This window comes from Phocoena phocoena, chromosome 12, assembly GCF_963924675.1.
Source record: "Phocoena phocoena chromosome 12, mPhoPho1.1, whole genome shotgun sequence".
NCBI classification, from domain to species: domain Eukaryota; kingdom Metazoa; phylum Chordata; class Mammalia; order Artiodactyla; family Phocoenidae; genus Phocoena; species Phocoena phocoena.
The window spans coordinates 9,589,004-9,612,328 of NC_089230.1; the positions used below are offsets into that span (position 1 = coordinate 9,589,004).

At 47.3% G+C, this 23,325-nt stretch overlaps 1 protein-coding gene across 2 annotated transcripts in view; it reads right to left on the bottom strand.

The window, feature by feature from the left end:
- Positions 1-23,325, bottom strand: part of ZDHHC14 (zinc finger DHHC-type palmitoyltransferase 14) — a 274,764-nt gene that overhangs the window by 56,081 nt on the left and 195,358 nt on the right. For both annotated transcript variants that reach the window (XM_065888678.1, XM_065888679.1), the window contains exon 3: positions 12,248-12,406. In XM_065888678.1, coding sequence (XP_065744750.1) covers positions 12,248-12,406 — 159 coding nt within the window. The remainder of the gene's footprint in view (positions 1-12,247; positions 12,407-23,325) is intronic.

The following is a 23,325-nucleotide window of genomic DNA, read 5'->3' on the forward strand; positions in this document are numbered from 1 at the left end:
TTCCCAATATTTCTCAGTAGCATAAACCGCCTGAGGCAAGAACAACGGGAAGGAGTAAATTCTCAGCAATTTTTAAGAAGGGTCCTATTTACCCAAGAACACAGAGCTGGGGAGGAGGCTGGGAAAGGCCAGCGGCACAGTCCTCGTCCTGCCCCTGAGCTTTCTGTTCTCTCCTTTGTAATGAAAGGGTGACACAGATGCTCCCAGAAAACAACCAAGAATCTGTAGCAGGCTGGACACCAGGTTGGCAAGCACCCCGGGTGGGTGGGTGGCCCAGGCCTGACTGCCCAGTGCAGGAAGCTGTTGTGTCTGTGTGTGTGTGTGTGTGTGTGTGTGTGTGTGAGAGAGAGAGAGAGAGTGTGTGTGTGTGTGTGTGTGTGTGTGTGGGCGCTCTGCACACCTGTGTTTGGGTTAAGAGCGAAAGAGGAAGAAAGAGAGGAAGGAAGAACAAGCCCAGTAAACTTTTTCTTTTTTTAAAAAAGCAGCTTTTAAAAATGGCATTCTTGAAATAAACGTTACTGCCTATTACTCAGAAAAAATCAACACCAACCCTCTGGTGGGGTGGAGAGATGTTACCTGTCATCCTAAGGAGTCTATTTTCCAACAACTGCAGAGTCTAAACAAGATTTAACCAGACTTTTAACTTGGTTTGTGTGCCATGAACCCTGTTAGCAGTCTCATGAAGCCATGCACCCTTCCACCTTATTAATGTTGAAATCAGTAATAAATGTCATTTTCAAAATAGTTTAAACTAGTTTCAAAGTTGTGACACAGTAGGATACAAGCTTATTTATTCATATGCCAAATAAGAAGAGCTACAGTTTATCAACTACTGTGGTTTTGAAACAGCAAATGTAAATGATCTATTTTCAGTGTCTGTAATGTCATATGAAAACGTCTGTGGTTTCCAGTGGTGACGAATGCAACCAATGTGGTTTGTTGCCTGTGTTCATAATTGAACGAAATATTAAATTTCATTTAGAGGTTAGTGAGATTGAAGATGTCAGAGTTTTCCATCCAAGCTCTTGGACCCCCTGAATCCCATCCATGGTGCCCAGGGCAGGAACCCCTGCACTAAGCAACGCTGAGAAGCAAGGGTCTCAGCCCCTGGTCAGGCCTGTGGTTGGAGGGAGTCGGGCCCAGGGAGTAGGCTGCAGTTCGGCAGTAGGGCCACAGTCCTGCTGTGTGTCCTCGCGGCATCTCATTTCTCGCTCTGGGCCTTTTGGGGAACCTGCTCTGTCCAGGCCATGTGGTCAGTGACTTTCCTCAGGTTTGGGGCTCACTGCTTCCACTCAAGTTGCGGTGTCCCATCAGCTTTCCGGAAGCTGCTGATCCATTAAACTCTCCCCTGGGATCTTAAAGCCTAACAGGAATGCTGGGGAGGAGAAGGCCTGATCCAAGGTACAGAGAGCCTCTGTTATACAAAAACTAGGATGCTCAGGCAATATAATTTCAGGAGGGCAATATAATCTTCATATGCATCTATGAGAGATTTTTTTAAATTTAAAGTACTTATACATATATCTTGTCGTGTTAACCTGGTAATCCTGGGGAATAACTAGCAAGTTGAGCTTACTTATGACTTTGCTTGGGCCCGACCAGGTCATGCCAGACACTTACCTTCCCCACCCCCCCTGCAGCTTTTATAAGACTTTAAAGGCTGGTGGCCGTGTGTGATTCAACTTCCTGCTCTCTCTGCACGCTGCACCCCAGCCTGGGCCGGCACAGAGCCTCACTCATGGCGGACACGAACTGGTGGATGATCAGCGTTTCTCCCAGGCTGGAGTAGAAATTATTACATTTTCTCATGTGTTTAGGTCTTCCTTGTCCACCTGCTGTTGACTTTCAGGCCCAGCTGGGTTTCTCTCTGCTCTAAGTCTGTGGTTTATGAACTTTCACACAGTGGTTAGGAGGGTGCCTTCTGCTTCCAGCTGCTAGAGTCTTGCTGTGTGACCATGGACAGTTCCTGCCCTCTCTGAATTTGAGTTCTGTAGCACATGGGGGTGATACTCTCTACCTCGACTAATGCCCAGGCTGGTTGTGAGCAGCAAATGAGATAACATACACAGAACTACCTCCAAAAGTCAGAAGCCATATGCAAATATATGATGGCATCATAAAATGAAAGTTATTTTAGTATAAATTGCTTCTATGTATCCATTTCACTTCTTTTATCAAAAAAGATGATAATTACATTTTCATAGGTACTAGGTTCTTATATAAGTGATTCTTCTTCCTTTATTCCCATTTCCATTAGTCCTTTATTTAAAATACTTCTCAACCTTTTAAAAATAAGATAAAATTTAATCTGTTCCAACAAACCGAATTATTTTTATAGCTTTTTAAAAACAATGTCCAAACGTGTATTAAGCTTTCAAAACTAAAGCATACAGGTTATTTTTCACTATTCAAGTTTCCAACCTTTAACAGCTCAGTCCTGCCCAACTCCTACAAACAGTGGGTGGAATTTGGTGAAACATTTATTGTTTAACACCCAACAGAGAACAGCTGGATGGGCTGATACAGTCACAAATATCTTGGAAGAAGAAACTCTGGGGCTGGTAAAGTATGTTGCATCCTTAGCCCTCCCTAGTTCCCAAATCCGTTGCTGGAGCCCAGTTTCAATTCTCGGCAACTCAAGTAAACAACTGAGTGTCGGGCATCTTCTCTAAGGCGCCATCTGCTTTAAAGAGATGAATGACACACACAACTGCTTCTTAGAAAGTAACCGATCTTTGGCCTTCGAGTCTCCCTGCATGTGACAGATTGGTGTATTTCAGCAAATACTCACTACTCCTCTTCTTGAGGGGGCAGTATCCTTCCCTGCCCCACTGACAGGTCCTGCCCACGGTCATGTGCCTTGGTTGGCTCATGGAGTCTAAGCAGATGTGCCGTAAGCAGAGGCTGTAAGAGATACTGCATATTTTGGCCCCCATCATGCGGTCCAGTGACCGCCCCCCACCGGCCCCAGTGAGGAGAACATGCCTGGCAGTTGCTGTCCCTTCCGCCAGGGTCCCAGAATCAAATGTGAGAAGTCTGAGCCTGAGCGATGCCCGGAGCCAAACCCAGAGCTGCCCCAGGAGACCCACAGGCCCATGAGGAAAAGAAAGGCTGTTTGTTCAAAGCCACTGAGATTCTGGAGGGTGTCTGTCATACTGCATCACTGGCCAAGAGCTAACTAAGACATCTCATCAATTCACTTTACACTGATGTGTGAGATCAGACCATCTCAGGTTCCACTAGTGGCTGAGTCTAGTTCCTCTTTCTCGACAGGCACCCAAGGGCTTCAGTGTGACTGCTACTGAATTTTTCCAGCCTTTCCTCCCATTTCTCCTTTTCATGGGAATTGGTCTAAGATGACCCTCCTAAGATCAGACTAGATATCCTGAGTGCTACAACCTGGTCAAACAGTTTTTTTTTTTCTTTTTTTGGCTGAGCCGTGTGGCTTGTGGGAGCTCAGTTCCCCGACCAGGGATTGAAACTGGGCCACGGCAGTGAAAGCCTGGAATCCTAACCACTAGGCCACCAGGGAACTCCCTAAAATATTTCTTTATGATGTTAGTTCACTTTTCATGAGTCGGCAGAAAACTTGTCAAAGGCAGGAAGCCCATCTTAACACTTCTTTGCATTCTACTTGCATATATCAGCCAATGAAGAAATACTTTTGGATGAGTGGTGAACGCCTGCTTTACAGAGCTTTCTACAGATATGGCCTGATTTCTCCTCTTGACTCTCAACACCCCGCCCCCCGGGCCCTGGCCCAGCCACTCAGCTTGGTGGACTTCACTCGTGTTGTCAGGCCATGTCAATGTCCACCTCAGACACCCAGAGGGACTATGGCCCTAAGGTGAGTTACAGAAGAAGTACTAATACTGATGAACATCCATTTGCAAAATGATACTTGCAATGCATGGCTTCTAACAGGCTCCGAAGATGGTAGCTATTTTACTAATATTAATTTTTTAAGGGTGCAAATCACCATAGTAGTGCTCTTCTGGAAGTGGCCACCTCCCATAGGAGGCCTCACTGTTGGCCGCTGCTCTCCACGAGAGATGAGCAATCCCCAACACCCCCAGATGGCTTGACCTCAGTGATGGATCCCGGAGAGGGTCACAGAAAGTCTGTTCCCATGGCTCTCAACCTTGACCGTGCATAACCCCCACCTTCTTTTACTTTGCTACAATGCAGACTCCCAGGCCTGGGTACTCCATCTTGAGGAAGTCACATCTACTTACATATACTTACACCTATGACAAACATGTTATGAAGGAAATTCTTCTGAAAGTTGAGAGACTTTGTAGAATTTTATTTTATTTTGGTTATTGCCTCCAAAGCACCTTTAGACTTTCTTGATTTTAATTTTTTGGGAAGAAACTCTTGGTGGCAGAACACAGGGGCTCAAATTGTGGGGAGGACATGTTGAGAAAGAGAAGGGACCAGCTTATCTGGCTGAAACAAAAGGGTGTCTCCAGCTACAGCATAAAGAATCCATGGAGGATGAGGGAGGCCAAGAGAAGAGCTGGGGGATGGCCAAGAAGAGGTTACAGAAGAACCAACAGAAGAACTATTGGCTCCCAGGAGCCGGGAACCAATAGTGAAATCCAGGAAATGTGAACTGGTAGGAAGAGACAGAAAAAAGAACGTACTGACAACCAGGAAAGGTTTCAATTTGACATAAGAGAAGATGAAAGTCTTCCAGGAAAGAATGACATTTTATGGTCAAATGAGTCAGGAAGGTTACTTGGAATTCTGCCATCTGTCACTTGAGCTAATAACAACGAATCATTGATAACGAGAGACTTAATTAAAACTCCCATCACTTTCTGAAAAGGACTTGAGTTGCTTATAAGAAAACCGGGAATAAGTTAGTGCCAAAAATACACGCCCCAAAGTCTTTACATTGTTTAGAGGCTGCTACATTTGGCTCTGAGTGTCTTCATATCAATGAATAAAACCTTTTATGAACAGTCTTCCGCACAGACGTGAAATGAATTCCGGCTCTCTCCACAATCTCGCACAGTGTGAGTTACATGACAATGACAGTAATATGCCTTGAAGTTATCTGTCATTTTGCAAGTTTCATTAACCCCTTGGTGCACTACAATAGATTATCTGTGGAAAGAAAAACCTCCCAGTTTGTTTTCAGCTAAAAGATCCCACGTCTGTATTTATTCATTTCAAGTTGGAGCTGGAGACACAATTACTGCTGGTCTAAGGCAAACAGAAACTCTCCAGAGAGGTCAGTGAATGGGAGAGAGTGGAAACATGATCAATGTCTTGAATCCAAAAGCATTAATTAGGTTGTTTGATATATTTTTTAGTTACAGGACCTGTTGCTTAAACCAAAAAGGATAAAACTCCAGACACTAAGAAAAAAACTAAAACAAAGATTAACACAAAGGGGCTGGAAGCCCTCAGGAGCAGAAGAACCCAGCCTGTGCGCCACCACGGAAAGCTTAGGGGCAGCCCTCACATGAACAGTAAACAGTTTCCAAAAATCCAATAATTTTCCCAAAATGGTATTGGTAGTCAAACTGTACATTTTTAATCTTGTCTCCTGCCTCAAATTGCATTAAGTTTATACGTAAGTTTGTGGAGAGAATGTCTCACTTGAATCTGCTATTTCTACTTTGTTATTTTCTCTCCTTTGGTCTCACCAGAAGTTTATCTTTTTGTTGCTTACTTGCCAAAGAATTAGATTCGTATCATATTTAGCTTTCCGTTTTCTAGGTTACTAATGGTTTTCTTCCTGTTTTTCTAAAGTTTATTTTGCTATTCTTTTTTCTATCTTCTTGAGATGGCTGCTCTGTTCCTCTAGTTGCTTCTAAATTCGGTTTTGTTTTTTGTACTAGACTTCCAAAAACTTCTAATTTCATTGGCCATCCACCATCCAAGTAAGCTTCCTGTTTGTGGAGAATCCCAAAATAGGTGGGAGGTAGGCCCCGCCCTCCACCCGTTACAGAAGCTGAAAGTGGGGTAGCTACCTACCCCCACCCAGCAAGCTGGCCGCTTGGGTGTGGAAATGAAACAGGCCCAGGGGCTCCCACCCCGCAGATCTCTGAATCCAGAGCCCATGGTCCTTGCAGACAGAGTCACAGTTCCAAGCTGATGGTAGCCGCAGAGTCAGAACTCAGTGGTGGCGTCACAAACGCGCCTCCTGGGACATCCTACTGCAGGAGCCTCCCCCGGCTCTTCCAGGCTGCCGAGCCTGGTTCTGCAGCCTCCTCCTTCCTTTCTATGAGCTACCTGATAGTTTTCCAGATAACTCCTTTCCTGCCTAGGTGAACTATTTTGTGCGGTTAGAATTTAGAATTCTGACTGGCATGAAGTTTTATTTTGCACTGTTCTTGTTGTCATTTTCTAACTATTCCACAAGTGCAATTTTGAAGTCCCTGCCACCCAAGAGTTGATGAAAAGGTTCTTAAAAAACATTATAATTGGTTAGGTTTGTGTATTTATATTTTTGTGATTGATTTCTAGTTTTACTGTTATGTCATCAGGTGACACAGTCTGTGTAATATCTGCTTTTAGGAAGTTAGGAATTTCTGTGCAGCTAGTATGATTCATTTTGCTAGTGTTCCACAATCAGTTCAAAAAGGTAAGTACACTTTGCAGAAACAAAGTTCAGCATATATTAATTATATATTCATTATCTTCTATTTTCTTACTTTTATTTTGTTTACCTGAGCCAACAAAACCAGAGGTATATTATTGTTTCTCACTAGCATTATGTTATACCAAACTATCCGTGCGTTTTCTAACAATTTTTACTTTACGCATTTTGATGCAATGTTATTTGATGCATATATGTTGATGACTGAATTTTTAAATGTACTCTTTACTAACATAAAATTACTCTTTTTTTGATCCATGTAATATGATAAATACAATGCTTTCTGGCCTTGAATTCTCTTTGGTCTGTTCTTAAGAATCATTCTTGGGGACTGTATTTTATTTTGATGCATCTAGATGCTAGCACAGTGCCTGGCATACAGGTGCTCATTAAATGTCAGTAAAAAGCAAGGATACTGGAAACTAGGAGGGGCACAGTAAATCCCTTGGTTTTTTGGGTCCCTGGGAGGCTATAAATGCCAGCTTGCTCCATTCCCTTCAAATGATATGCTTCCCTATGTAAAACTAATACCCTTCTCACCATACCCAAATCATTTCAAAGAAATGCCAACGTGCTACCCCACACCAGAAGGCAGCTGTGATTCTAAATCTCAGATATTTCAGACCTCTTAATATTGAGTACAACTGTGAAGCAGTAGCCGGGCTCAGCAGAGGGTACGCAACAGACAAGACATCTGCAGTCTCTGCTCAGAAACCAATATCTCAGAGGAAGCAGCTGGATGGGTGGGGGCGGGGAGGGGGAGACACTGTCGGGTGGAAGGGAGACCGCAGTACAGTGCCCAGGAGAAGGAGGGCGAGCTTTTGAAGACGACCATGAAGCTCTCCCAAAACCAAGAGTTAAGTGGGCACTGAGTCCCTGCAGAGGGTGTCTGGAGGTTCTTTGCGCCATCCACATCAGAAATGACAGAAGGGGACAGGTGAAAATGGGGCCAGGGCACCCCCCCACCCCCCCTCCCCCCAACGAGGGAGGAGGCTGGTGCCGCTGAGAGCTCTGCAGCGGCTGACACAGCTCGAGGGCTCCGTGCACCACCTTCTCTGTCCTCACAGCACCTCCAGACATGGCATGGTGGAAGCAGAGATGGACCAGGCAGCAGGTCTGGGACCCAGGTGCTGCTGCCTCTGGGCTGGTCCATGTCAGACAGACTCCCGTGGAGCAGGCTTGCAAACGCTTGCAGGGCTCCTTTTCAGTGTTTAGCAAACTTAGTTTAGCTCACAGTGCAGTGCATGCATAAATTACTTTCAAGTAAATCACATTTTATTACGGGTTTCGGTTGTGTTAAAAATACCCAATGCCAGGGAAAGCTGCTGGCTGTTCTGACACTGGGCCAGAGCCCCCCAAAGGACAGACTTCCCTGAAAGGGTCCACCCTGGTTGGGGTGATGTGGAAGGGGCTCAGCTGGGGCTGGAACATACTTAGTGAGTCTGAGAAGACCTCACAAGGGTATGTTTTGCTTTCCAGCTCCTTCTGTTACTCTTCCTTTAATGACCTGAGGGATCCTAAGGGTCTGAGCGAGCAGAGGTGGCTCCTTGGCCCCAGCTGTCAGTTGTGTAAAAATATTTTATAACGTCAAAAATTGCCTGGAAACACAGACCTACTGGAGAATGGGCTTGAGGATATGGGGAGGGGGAAGGGTGAGCTGTGACAAAGCCAGAGAGAGGCATGGACATATATACACTACCAAACGTAAGGTAGATAGCTAGTGGGAAGCAGCTGCATGGCACAGGGAGATCAGCTCGGTGCTTTGTGACCGCCTGGAGGGGTGGGATAGGGAGGGTGGGAGGGAGGGAGACGCAAGAGGGAAGAGATATGGGAACATATGTATAACTGATTCACTTTGTTATAAAGCAGAAACTAACACACCATTGTAAACCAATTATACTCCAATAAAGATGTAAAAAAAAAAAAAAGCCTGGAAGAACAAACAACCCCCAATACTCTGTTTCAATGTGCAGAAGCGATTTGATGGCAACATAGAGAGAAAATGAGAGAGAAACAGAGATAAAAAAAGACAAAGAGACAAAGAGAGAGAGAGGATATAGTCATTCCTGCAGCTGCCGGATCACCCAAAGCCTCCCAGATTACAGGAAAACAAGGGGACTCCCATCATTCTGTGAAGACGTTTGTTCTACGCAGTTTCCTGGGAGCACCTCGGCAGCTCTTCTCCTGTTACGCACGATAACATCACTGGCAAGCCCTTTGTGAGCCCTCGGTGTGCACCAGGTCTGTGCTTGCTCGGCACTATCTCACTTCATCCGTAAAAGAAACCTATGAGGCAGTACTAGGATCACCCCATTTTACAGATGTGGAAACCCTGTGGGGGTGGTCAGATAACCTGCCCAGGTTCCAATATTATCCAAGGACAGTACCAGGATTCAGTTCTGGGTCTGTCCCTATAGCCATGTCCCAACCGCCTGGCTTTGCTAACCTGTTCTATGTTAGCAACAGAGTTTGCTCCCCAAGAAAGCTTTTCCCTTAGTCCTCAACTCCAATTACACAGCCCCTACAATTTTGCTCTCATTTCAAACTTATTTAACAAAGAAAAATATGCTTCTGAACTGCCTGGTAAGCTGCATTTTCCTCACCCCCTCCCAGTGCAAAGTGACATTTTTGTGCCTAGGAAGGACCAACCCAAACCCATTCATCACAAGGGAAGGGAAGCCACATGTGTAGACCCTGGCTTTCAGCACATCATTGTATTCTTTTTTTCCCGTGGCTGCAAAAAGTAGAATTCTTTCAATAAAAGCTTTCTATCTAAAAATAAAATAGTGGCAAACTCTGCAGTTATACTTCTCAGTTGGAGACATTTGCTTTCCACTCTCTTTTCCCAAATGCACAAGGTCCAATTCGTTGGTCAGTTAATGGGTCACACCAAAGGCCCAAATGTAGTCTAATGAACTGGAAAACCAAAACTATGTAGGTTTGAATCATGGTGTGGTTGTTCCCCGAGTGCAGTGAGTAGCTTTATTTTACATCAACTGTATGCTATTTATCTCACCTGTCCTCCACACAGCGGGGCCCTGGATCAGGGTTTGCCAACCTCCAGCGCTAGGGCCGTCAAATGGTGCTTGGAGGCAGCTGTTGTCAATGCGCTCTTCATCCAGTCTCCTCCTCTGAGCCCACCCCAACCTCCCCGCTTCCTCTCCTTTCCCTTTGCTGTTCTGCATCTCCCCGTGCTTGCTTGTGGAGTTCTGGATTAGCATGTGACTTGGATTTGTCAGAAAGGTTGCTCAGAACCTATCAGAAGGGTTCCTGGATATTATAGACTGATGGCTCTTATTTTCTCAGCTGGTAGTTTCTATAAGAAAGGGTACTATCTTATACAGTTATACTATAGGAGAAGTACACCATTAACTACATATATAATTCTGGTAAGATGATTTTACATCTAATTCATCAGGGTTCTTTAAGGAACATGTAAACCTATGTTTACCTATGGGTGATGGAGGGGACACATGAGGGAATTAGACGAACTTTCAGAAAGTGTTTTACAGGATGATCCGAAGAGAATTTTAAAACACTATGAGATAGAGAGGAACGTTTTATCATGATTAGGAATCTAGCCTAGAGACAGAAGACAGAAGATTGAGACCAACTGACAGTCAGGTGTCTAGTAACGAGTAAACATTTTTATAAATGATAAAGAGAAGGAGATGCCCCGTAAACCCTTCAGGTTTGTAGGAAACAACTCCCTTCCTATAAATGCCAACTGGAACAAGTCATGAGATCTCCAGGAGAAGACATGCAAAAGATTTTATGTGAACGAAAAAATATATATATATTCCATCATATAATATTTCATCATATAATATCAAAATTACAACCCAAGAAAGGGTCCTCTGAATCCCTAGATTATTCCCCTGAAGGCATTTAGGCCACGGTGCTGCTCTGGCTTAAAAGTATGCTCGAGAAGGGCATGGGATGGCCACTGGGGCTGAAGTCATCAGGAAGGGTATCACACAAAGGCTGTCATGTGTCCTTGTAGAAACCCTGGTGTGTGTCCTCACATAGAGGACCAGGTATAGTTTTGGTTGCCATACCTGTAGAGGGATACAGTAGATCAAGAAACTGGCCAGAGAAAGCCAATCAAAAATGTCAAGGGAGCAGTAGTAATAACAGAAGAGCAGCTAACAATCACAGAGCATTTGCCCAAAGCCAGGCACCGGTCTAAGTGCTCTACATGCGTTAAGTCATTTACTCTGTTAACCATCCCATGAGGTAGGCACTCCTATTGACACCATTGTAGAGGTGAGAAAACCAAGGCATAGAGAGTTGAGGTTGCTTGTCTAAGTCATGAAGCTAGTATTCGTGCCCAGGCCACTGGGTACCAGATTCCAGGCTCTTAACTGGTTCTTACTACTTGGGAAAGACAACAAAATTCCATGCTGTTTTGCTATGGAGGCAAAGCCCAAAAGTAATTTTTCCAAGTGAATAAAACCGAAAAAAAGGCCTGAGAGGGAAAACATGGGCTTTCTACCAAACTGTAGATTATTAAAGTGAGGATAAAGTAAATTTCAGACAAATAAAAGGAAAATGGCTTTGCACAGCAGGAAACATTATATAACCTTTTTTTTTTTCTGAAGAAGAATTGAGACTACAAATTCTAATAGGCTCGAAAAGGGTTGGCAAATTGATAAGGTGTTACTAAGGGAAACAAGGTTTGTTCTGAGGCGTTCTATCCTTTCAGGTGTGAGGTTAACAGGATTTCCATGTCTATTCGCCCGGGAAAATCCCTGGTTATTTCTTTTAGCGGCAGGCTATGGGACTGAAGAACCGGGGGTTTTCCCCCGTGTGGCAAAGCCTCAGTCCACTTCTCACTACCCTTCCTGTCACTTGGGGCTTCCACCAGCTCCTTGCCAAACTCATCTCTGAGAAGCTCCATCCCAGGGGAGAAGATGGTCTGTGGGTGTGGGTAGTAGCGCTCAGTCTGAAGTGACAGGAAGTGCTGCCCAAGTAATTCCAAGGGGCTGGCACCTGCATCAGCAGTAAAAATCCTGCGCTGGGGTGGTGGCAGCCTAACAGTAGGGCCAAGTCTTACATTTGAGGCCCTCTGTGCTAGACGGTGTTCCCTCTGCCTGTTTCCTAGCCTGTTACGATCCTGACTGTAGGCCCAGAAGTCTCTTGGCTGCTCCCCTTTTCCTCTCCTTGGGCTTCAGATGCCTCCGGCTACCCAAGCACAGTGCTCCTCTGAGGAGCTGGGAGAGTCTGGCTATGCATGCAGCCAGCTCCTCGGGCAATGGAGGATCTAGGTGTGAAGTGGTTTTATTTTAAGTGTCTGCCAACCCGGCAGCTCCAGGGCACAAAGAACGCCCCCTCTGGTCTTCTGTACCCGAGAGGAGAAGGCCTAGGACATTCTGCTGTCCTCGTGGTGTTGCAGGATGTAAAAAGAAAAAAGATTCGGCAACGCTAGGTTTGGTGAACGGGATCAGGGGCAGGAGGCAATACGGTTGAAATATTAACTATTATCGAGCTGTTTAGTTCTGAAGGATTAAAGAGAGACACATGCTGACTCTCTTTAGCACAGGTCTATTCACAGGAAATCTCTACTCCATCAGCTACAGACATTTTAGCACAAACATTAGAGGTGGGACAGAGGCAATTTCTGTTTCTACTCACCTACGCAGTTATCGCAAAGGCTACAATGAGAGGCACGAGGGGGCCGGAAAATCTTGCAGGTGAAACAATATTTAAGTTTCACAGTCTGGCCATTGATGATGACTTCCTTGGTTCTGGGAGGTGGGCGGTACCCCCCTGAACTGGTGCCGTTTGCGATATCTGTGGAGAAAAGAAGACAAGAGCACAGGGGCTTAACATAGCACTTAAGCTCTGCAGGCTCCCGCACCTAGTAGGCCTGGAATCTGCATTTCCAAGTGCAGGGCCCACAGCCAGCGCCTTGCTGGGAGGCACCTGACCCCTAGACACCCGAATGCGGTAGGACACCGAAGGCTGGCCGTCCCGCAACCTTCGTGCTCCTCGAGGGCTTGGGGCTGCTCCTCGAGGGCTTGGGGCTGCGCTGACAATTCCACACACGCTGCAGTGGCCACGTGACTGAGCTCTGCCCAATGGGGTGCAAGTACACGTGGCCCCGCCCAGATGGTGGGAGCCTCCCCTGAACCCCACCCACTGTTTCCCCCCTTCCGCAGGCCACCTTGGAGACATACGCTGGGGCCCCCTGAATGACTATGCCCACATGCACGGGGATCCTACACCAGCTAGCACTGTCCTAATTAATACAGGGGGTGATATTTACATCAGGAACATTTCGCTTCTCCGACGCCGGCTCTAGAATCTCCCCACTTTGCACATTGGCCTCCTCAAAAATACCAGATATTGGGGGGGGTATACAGATTTAAATATATATTTAAATAAATCATTACATGTATATTTAAAAAAACAATTGCTATATTTTATTGTCTGAACACAGCATCTTTTATTTTTTAGAACCAGTCTTTTCTTAATGTTGAAGAAAATACAAATACATATTTTTTTTGGTTCAAGTTTAATTTTATCTTATAACCTGGCTCTCATCCCTGAGTTCACATTAGAATCACCCAGGGAGCTTTTCAAACTCCCCTAGTGCAGGGACCCTGCCCCAGACCCGATACATCAGAATCGGCCAGGGTGATTCTAATGTCCTGTAGGGTTGAGGACCCCTGCTCTACAGGAAGATAAAACATTTTCTTCTCATCTAGACCCCTCACAGCCACAAAGAATTGAGGTCACAAGCTGTGCCACAGGAACAGAAGGCCACGGGTAAATGGGGAACAGCAAGAATATCTGTGAGGGCTTCAGCTGGGACTCTGAGGCTGATAAACAGGTGCAACAGAGCCTGGTGGCTGGAGGAACTCTTGCGAAACTTCACGGTGTTCTTTTAAAACAGAGCTGGTAACATTTAATTCGTTTTAATTCATACACTATCAGATGGCGACAGCTGCAACATACTTTCGGTAAATTTCCAAAGTGATAGGAATGAGTCCCATCCTCCACTCAGCTCCCCCCACCCCCTCCCAGCCACGAACTCAACCTGGGCGAGAATTACGTGGAGAGCTTTCAAAACTACTGATGCTACTGTCCCGCTCTCAGATATTCTGATTTCATTGGTGGGGTGCAGCCCGGCATCAGACGTTTTAAAAGCTCCCCAGGTATGGGAATCAGGGCCTTGTCACTGTGGTCCATGCAGCATCCCGAGAGCTTGTCAGAGAAGCACATTCTCTCTCAGTCCCGCCCCAGAGCTCCCGAATCAGAATCTGCATTTACTGAGACCACCAGCCCCCTCCACTCCAGGGGGTGTCGTGCACCTTAAAGTTTGAGAACCCTGCTCCCGGATGCCTGTAAACGCTGCCCATCCACACGTCACATGCACCTCTTACTCTCACGTTCCTCTTTGTTGTGTACCCAGATACACTCACATGTATGACAGAGAGCTAAACTTAGAGAACACAGAAACTTGGAGAAACTTTGCACACAGGAAGGGGTCGCTTCACAAATCACAGCCAGCCTCCCAAGCATTTTCACGTGGAGAACCTGGTGATCAGGGACAGCCAATGGAATCTGCAGAGCTGCAGCCTCTGTCCCCCCAGGACTGCTCTCACTCACAGAATTCACAGCTCACAAGTCATGATTTCAGGAGGTGCCCCCTTTACCCCAATGTTCTTTTTTTTTTTTTTTTTTTTTTTGCGGTATGCAGGCCTCTCAGTGTTGTGGCCTCTCCCGTTGCGGAGCACAGGCTCCGGACGCGCAGGCTCAGCGGCCATGGCTCACGGGCCCAGCCGCTCCGCGGCATGTGGGATCTTCCCGGACCAGGGCACGAACCCGTATCCCCTGCATCGGCAGGCGGACTCTCAATCACTGCGCCACCAGGGAAGCCCCCCAATGTTCTTTCAGAGGCTCTCTGAGGCCTGAAATCTGCCCATAGCCCTTTAGCCTAAGGCTTTGATATGTGTGAAGATACCAACCCCACTGGTGGGGCAAACATTTTGAGTGGTTCCAAGCCATTTACTCTTCATGGAAAATTAAAGTTCCACAAGGAGGTTGTAGAAGGAGAGGTCAGAGTTCCGGAACACCTGAGGGTGAGAAGGCAGTACGGAGCAGGGACACGGAGAGTAAGGAGCAGCCCTTCTGCTCTACTGAGGACAGTCATTCCACCTGAGTAATTAAACCGCTGTGGCGCCATCCCAAGGACTCTGGGTGGCCTTGCCAAGCAGGACACCCTCTCTTGGCATGTCCCCCATCTGCCTGGCACCCCAAGTGGCTGCCCTATTAAACAGTGCCAAGTTCAGCAGGCATCTGGAGAGGGACCAGCTTCCAAAGCACATACACTGGAAAGAGGGCAGCATCGCAACTGATTCTGCGCAAGTGCGAACTGGAAGTGCGAAGTGGCTGCGCACTTCCTGAAGCATCCGGGTAAAAATAACTGGCTTTGAACACATCAAAGATAAGGTCACAACTCTTCCAGTGCCAACCGGATGCCGCGGAGGCCTAAATTAATTATGACTTGGTGCCTCGCTAGCCTTATGTCAGCTGTGAAACCCACTGTATCTATTTAGCTCTCGAAAACATGCGTAGGAAAACGAGAAAGTCAGATAGAGGTTTAAAAAGAACAATAACCCAATCAATAATAGTTGTGTTACTTTATCCAGAAAAGTTTAAAAAATGATTTGTCCAGAAAAACATTTGAAGAAGCAGGAATGACAAACTTATCCACTAGAGCAACTCCTAAAAGAAGCCTGGTTCTGAGTAACGATGACTTTAAAGTATTTACCCGCACTCCTTAAGACCAACTCTAGTGATCTTACAGTTCTAAAGTACATTTTTGAAAGATGAAATCATTGATAAAAATTTGAGCTGAAGCTGGAATTCAACAGACATGGTACACCGAAGCTTAAGAATTAAACCCAAACCAAAAACTTTTTGACGAAATATTTGGAGAGCTCTTTATGTAAAAGAATGGAAGAATCAGAGGACCTGGAATCAGGGCCCACCTAGGCCCTGAAGGGACTGAAGGACCACAGAACTAAGGGAAAAAAAAAAAAAAAAATCAACCGATATTTATGCATTATTTACTTTATGCAAAATACTGCACCGGAGGCGGTGGAGGACCCAGAAATGAACAGAGATGTCGCGTGGGGAGTGGTCAGCAAGGGGTCCTGCCGGGCTGTTTGATGAGCCCTGGGTGCCCTGACACCCCTGGTCTGCTCTCCTCCTGGCCTTCAGAGCCTGCTTCCTAAGTGCAAGTCTGGCGAAGGAGAAACCCTGGCCTCTGGTGAGGTGCCCCAGGTCGTCCATGTGCCCGGCTGTACAATCTTACCCAGCCCGAGCCTGAGGCAGTGGCCTCCTTGCGGCCCTGGAGCAGGCACCGCTGTTCACGCTTCCAGGCATCTCTTCTCCGCTCCCCTCCCTGCCCTCCAGATACTCAACCTAGAAGGTCCGGTTCAAGCTTCTCCTGTGGAAATGCCTTGAAAGCTGTGTCACTTCCTTCCTCTCTTGGGCTCTTGCTGCACCTAGCTCGTGCATGTATCTAGTCAATAGATCTGTGCTGGGCTCGTAGGTGCCAGCCCTGTGCTGGCAGCTGCGGATGCAACAGGAACTAAACAGACTTGTCCTCTGCTGGTGGGGTTCACAGGCCCGAGGGACAACCTGGGTCCTCTGCCGGCGTGGTGCCCACGAGGATTTAGCGCCATGTCTTTCCCCAGACACCCCAGCGCCAGGGCAGGGACCACGCCCTACTGCTTTCATGTTTCCCCTGTCCTGCAGAGGGCCTACACACAGTAGGTCCCCAGGAACTGCTTGCTGAATGGAAGGCCAGTTCTGGCAGGTAGGGAGGAATGATGCTGGGAAGCGCAGGACCGGTGTCCCTGCTTCTCCATGCCCACCGGTCAGCCCGGTGACTCGCCCTTCCCCAGGAACACCTCTCACAAGGTCCTTCTGAAGCTGTTGCTCCTCTTTACGTGTCCTCTTTACAGCCTTTGCTGGTCCAAAGACCCATCTCGCAAAGCTAGTCAGTGCCACCGGGGAGGGCCAGGCAATATGGGTAGCTGCCTACCTCAAGGTACCCCCAAATTGTCGCTTCTTTCATAAAATACGTTCAACAGCCGCCCCAGACCAAAGGCTTTCTGGAATGCCCGCATCCAGGGCAGATGGGAACAATGGAGCCTTGAAACCCAAGGCTTCACAGCCACACCTGAGGACAAAAGAAATGCCTCTTCGACATTCAGACTGGCACCAATGGCCGGTCGTGAAAGGCTTCTCATCCCCGAGGGTGACAAGCACCCGTGGCCTGCGTCCTGGGGCCCAGAAGGTGGTGTTCCCATCCTAATCCTCAATTACTCTGTGGTTTGGGTTTTGGCTTTTGTTGTTGGCAACAATGGTGTCTCTGCTTCTTAGGGCTGCCCTTTGTCGTTTCAAATACAGCTCCTGAAAAAGAATAATCAGAGTCTGCAACAGCTAATGGATAAAGAACACTAGAATTGGGGGAGGAAAACCTCTTAACAGTTCTGCAAGCTTACATGAGTCAGTATTTTTCAAGGACATTTTTATACACTAACGTTTTGAAAGAAAACTTAAAAGGTTGAAGTGACCTTCTTCTTCATAAAGTCTCTCCACCTCGCCCCCTCCAAACTGCTGGGAGTTGTTAGCACAGGGGCGGAAACAGTCACAGAATCTCCGTCTAGTATTAACCTCACAGTCAGCCTACGGGCAAAGAATTAGGAGAGCTGGGGAGAGGGGAAGGGCAGCTGTTCCGTGCAAGTTCAGGGACACAAAACTGCCCGCTCACTAAGTTTTTCACTCAAAGAGAAATCCTGGGCTTGTCAGAGTCTCAGGTAAGTTGTTCGTTAATGTATGCACATTTCAGAGCCACTCTCCAACACACAAGTCACCTTTTCCTGGGAGGAATCACAGAGTGCTAACATTCTGAGAGACCCATTTGTCCGCCCCTGAATTAATCCTGCCCCAAATTCACGGACAAAATTGATGAATTTTAACAACTGCTGAAATTCACCATATAAAGTAATGGAACTCTGCTTTTTTCAAATGCAAAGGGAAAAAAAAATCCCAATTTACAAAAGATGTAGATTAAGATTCTTTTCCTTTATCAGAAGGATGCAGAACAGTGTCATTCCCTGGTGCACTGGTGTTTCACAGACCATTCACCAGCTGACAGCACACCTGCCAGAACGGGAGGAAACTCTACTAATAGGCATTTAGCCGGAAGGAAGACAAAGCATCTCTGCATTAGGATATAAGTCACAGGGAAATTGTGATTTGCTTTATACCCAAGCCTTCATGACTATAGGGATTGCATGTGCTGGAGGACAGCTGTTGGATCCAACGAATCTGAAATTTTCATAAGGTTCATTTCATTGAGGCTCTGAGGCATCTGGGACACAAACTACCCAACCTTGGAACGGTTGATCTATCGCAAAGGAAGATGGTTATTTTTAGAGCCATTTAAGACAATCTCTTAGCTTACAGTTTGTAAACTTCCAAGTTTATAGGAAAATACTAACGATGACTAAATGTCAGACAAGTCAACTTCTATTATTTTAAGTGTTTGCCGCAAAAGGTACAGCAAATTCTGGTCTACAGATGCTGGTGATTTCCACTCAAGACAGTAAAAATGTGAGTATTGTCTCACGAATGTATTGGGCGGCAGTAGCTTTGCCTCCACAAACGCTTACATACAAAAATGCAGATGAGGGCGCATGCAGGGGGGGACAGTCCCCTCCAGTTAAAAGCTTTGCCCAGTCACTGTGTCTTCAGTGCTTATCTTCAAGGACTGAAGCTGACGCCTCAGGTGAGGCTCAGGCAGGCAGAGTTTCAAACCTGAGCCACGAGGTGGGTAGACAGGGGGTCTCCTCTGCTTAGGGGAGCTGATCCCAAGGTGGAGCAGAGAGCATCTGCAAGGCCACAGCAAGGGAAGCTGACGTGGGGGGAGCCCCAGGCGAGGGCAGGCCGTACGTTGCTGGGACGAGTCCTACGAGGACTGGGCGACAGACCGCATTCAAGGCCCAGGTACTATTCCAAATCGTTCGTTCACTCTCTCAACACCTATGAGAGTTGGAGGCACCCTGGTGGGCAACACAGACCTTCGAGGAGACCTGGCCCCTGCCTTCAACGATTTACAGTCTAGTGGCGGAGACAGACACGAGCGAAATAATCGCACAGCTACGTGCATCATTACGCAGTGTTGCTGCGAGTCAGCGAGCAGGGGAGGCTGCCTCTTCTGAACCTGAAGGATGACTGAGGAGGGCTCCCCTAGGCAACGTGCGTGGGAGCTCCTGCTTGTGTGTGTGTGAGTGCGCACGCACGCCGGGAGTGGGAAGCAGGGCATCTCGGGCAGAGGGGGCAACTTCTGTACTGCTCTCGGGACAGCAGGCAGCTGGCATATCCAGGACCGATGGGAGGCCAGTGTGGCCAGGATACAGAGTGAACGGGAGACAGGCAGGGAGGAGGAGGGCAGGGGCTAGAGCGCTCAGAGCCCTGGAGTCAGGTTTGGGATGTTGGCCTTCAGTCTAAGTGCAAAAGGAAGCTTGATCATTAGTTTCATGTCAACTTGGCTATGCTCTGTGCCCAGATGTTAGTCAAACACCAGTCTAGCTGTCGCTTCGAAGGTATGTTTAGGTGAGATTAGCATTGAAATCAGCAGACTTTGAGTAAAGCACATTCCCTCCTTAACATAGGAGGGCCTCGGCCAATCTGTTGCACGCCTTAAAACAAAGATTGAGTTTCCCCGAAGTAGAAGAAATTCTCCTCCAGACTGCAATCTAAGAAACCCCGCCTGGGTGTCCAGCCTGCTGCCCTGAGTAACTGGGACTCAAGACTGTGACATCAACTCTTGCCTGACTTTCCAGCTTACCCAACAAATTTCAAACTTGCCAGCCCCACCAGTGCATGAACCAGCTCCTTAAAAATAAGGATCTTTTTTTTTTTTTTGCGTTACGCGGGCCTCTCACTGCTGTGGCCTCTCCCGTCACGGAGCACAGGCTCCAGACGCGCAGGCTCAGCGGCCATGGCTCACGGGCCCAGCCGCTCCGCGGCATGTGGGATCTTCCCGGACCGGGGCACGAACCTGTGTCCCCTGCATCGGCAGGCGGACTCTCAACCACTGCGCCACCAGGGAAGCCCAAAAATAAGGATCTTAAAAATAAAATAAATTTTTTTCTATAATTTCTGTTACCTATAGCTCCTGTTGGTTCTTTTTCTCCAGACAGAGAACCCTAACATAGAAGCCAAGAAGAGTTCCATGCTGTGTAGGAATTAAAAAATAGCACATTGACTGCAATCTCAAAGATGGATTGGGGGAAGGAAGGGGAAGCAAGATGGATTTAGGGCACGTTAGGAGAGGTTTGGAATACAAGCTAGAGCTGATGTCAGCCTGAAACATGGCGGTGGCTGTGATGATGGAGAGAAGTAGATACGTTCCAGAAACATTAAAATGGTAACATCAATTATTGACAGAAGTGGTAAATGAGAGGCAGGTGGGTAAGCGGGATGAGCCTTGGGCTCCGGCTGGTGGCAAGGGAGCACGGTGGTGGCATCACCCCAGGCAGGGAGCACTGCCTGTTTCGGGGAAGGTGCACTGGGGACAGGAGGAGGTCACCTGCTGGTATTGAGTGGGAGGAAACATCACACAGGCAGCTGCGCATACAGAACGGGACCTCAGAGGAAGGGCCAAGGCTGGAGATACAGGTCCGGCAATGACATGGGGAGAGAAGGTAACGTCAGAAGGTGCTGCGAGGCGAGAAGGCCAAGGGCTGAGCCTTGAGGTGCTCACTCCTACGTTTAAAAGCAAGGAGTGCCTGAGAGGTGGAAGGAGGGGACGGTGTGGCTGAGTCCCTTAGTGTGTGTCAAACACACTTGGGAAAACCCGAATACTGGATTCCCTCCAGGACACTGACTGAGCACCAGAACAGCGAAGGTACTGGAAAGGAAACCCAGGGTTTCCCCAGTGTGCTTAGCTCTCCTGCCATCCAAGGATACGCCCATCCTGTGGGACAAGGAGCGTCGTGTGGCACGCCAGCAGGGAAAATGTTGATGTAAGAGGTGGGAGCTGGTGGGGACATCAGGACCAAGGGGGTGATGCTGTGACAGAGTAGATGCCGGGGTGGAACAGGAAGGAACCGTTCCCTTTGGGCTGAACCGAGAGCACTGGAAACAAAGCCAGGACTGGTGGCTGGTGAGAGGGATCCACCCATCGTGCCCAGGATGCTTGGACCACCTGCGTAGAGACGGCAAGAGCATGGGGCCGGCGACCGTGAGAGACCACAGATCTGCCCTCAAACGGGTAGAATCACCTAAGGATGCAGAGAGGTAGAGAGGGATCCTCATGTAGGGATGGGGGAACCTGCTATAAATTCCTGGCGATGGGGGTCTGCAAGGGGACCTGGCATCTTCCATGTAAACAGACTGGCCTGCCTGCCCCTGCTGGAGGCGTGGGTGGTGGTGGCGGTGTTGGGTACCAGCTTTTTTCCACCAAGGCTCAAACCCGCTCTGGTGGTCCCACCTTCATGAGCACAGCAGGGCAAGCAAGGACGGCCATGGGGACCGCGGCTGCCTGTGAAGTCCTCAGGGAGAGGAACTGGATGGGCTGGCGCGATGCTTTCTAGCCCTGAGAGGAAGTGACAAGAAGAGGTGAATGGTGCTGATGGCGTCCTGACCCGCAGACGTGCCCCCAAGCCCTTCACCGGCATATGAAGAAGTTAGAAGGGGTGGGAATGCTTACAGCGGGGGCTCTGACAGGCGCAGAAGGGGGACATGATGAGTGTAAAGGGCAAACCCACGTTTCACAAAGTGGCTCGGGCTTGGCCTTGCCCCCCGCGTGTGGTTTCGAGTTGCAGAAGGTAATTTCACTTAGAAACCACAGAGGACTGGGGCTTATTCTAGACTTGGTCATCAAAGGGCTTGTGGGATGCATCTCCTTTTGGAGAGAACTTTGTCAGGAAAAAGCATTTGTCAGATAAGAACTCTAATAGGCACTTCTTAGCCTCACGAGAACCTGACTACTTAGGACTCTAACAAGGAATTGAGAAAAACACAACCAAAGTATGTGTAGAGAATTGGGCAAAGCAACCTTTTTCTGTCTCCTTAATAGAAAATGGAAAAGGGAGCCTCAAAGAGTGAGCTTCAGGTGCGGCTCAGTGCTGGTTTCCTTCATTCACTCATTTGAATATGTATTAGGTACCTACTATATGCTAAACAGTCTCCCAGGTGCTATGGATACGGTGGTGAATAAGATCAGTCCTCTGTCCTTTTGTGGCTTATACTCTAGGGAGGGCTGATAAACCCAGAGTACGGATTTTTAATAATTTAAGTGTACAAACAAATCTTTTTTTTGCGATACGCAGCCCTCTCACTGTTGTGGCCTTTCCCGTTGCGGAGCACAGGCTCCGGACGTGCAGGCTCAGCGGCCATGGCTCACGGGCCCAGCCGCTCTGTGGCATGTAGGATCTTCCAGGACCGGGGCACGAACCCATGTCCCTTGCATCGGCAGGCGGACTCTCAACCACTGCGCCACTAGGGAAGCCCAAAACAAATCATTTTTAATAATAGATCTTAAACTTGGCTGATGATCAAGACCACCTAGGGCAGTGATTCTCAACCTATTTGTGCTGTGGTTCCAGGTGGCACATATAGAAAAATACCATGACAGACAATAGCTATGGTCTGGAGTGGAAGCCAAGTTCAGGTAAGAAAGGACAATTAAATTAAATTTCATTAAAGGGGAGATTTCATCCTCCTTTGTGTGTTCTCCTACAGTTAAGGAGATGGCTACGAGGATGAATTTTAACTGTGACTACGGAGTGGTAAACATCAACCTTCATACTGTTGCAAAAATAATTCCATGACTATAAATCCAATATTCTTCAGAATAATTCTGGGGGCTTCCCTGGCGGTCCAGTGGTTAAGACTCCACGCTTCCAACGCAGGGGGCGCAGGTTTGATCCCTGGTCAGGAAATTAAGATCCCACGTGCCACGTGGTGCAGGCAAAACAAACAAAAATAAATAATTCTGCAAGCCTACATTCCAGAAAAAAGGAACATCGAATGGCACTGACGAAGAGAGTGATGTTTTTTTGATCCAGTGGAGAAAATAGGCCTCAGTTTCTCCACATTTAAACTATGATAATTTACCTGTAGTTCAAGGGCATTGTAGTTCATGGAAACACCTTGAACTGTCAAATGCTATGATATTGATAATTATCAAAATTTCTTTTTGGGAGGCCTGTCCAGATCCTATAGGGCAAAATCTATCTGTCTGTCTGTCTGTCTGTCTATCATCTATCTATCTGCATATATATATTATTCATTAATGCAATTAAAGGCGGAAGAAAAAGAGAGTACTTAGCAGCTATGACCTTTTTAGTTTAACTGAGTTAATCCGAAACATGCTCAAAGAAAAATGAAAATTAATGACTACCTTATTTTTTGCCACAATGTTTTTTTTTCCACATGAATGCCAAAGCCTTGTCCTTAAACATAAACAAAATAAAGGTGGCTCTGTCCTTGCAAAGTTTTAATTTCCCTCAAATTTGGTCCGAGTTCTCTGAACACGCACACAAAAAACTGCTGTGCTGCATAAATGAAAATCCATTCTTCTACTGAAGGCCAGAGCGAGAAACATTTGTGTGTGTTTCTGCTCCACGGGGCACAGTTCCCGCAGTGTCCGAAGCTACTAAATATTGTACAAGGATAGA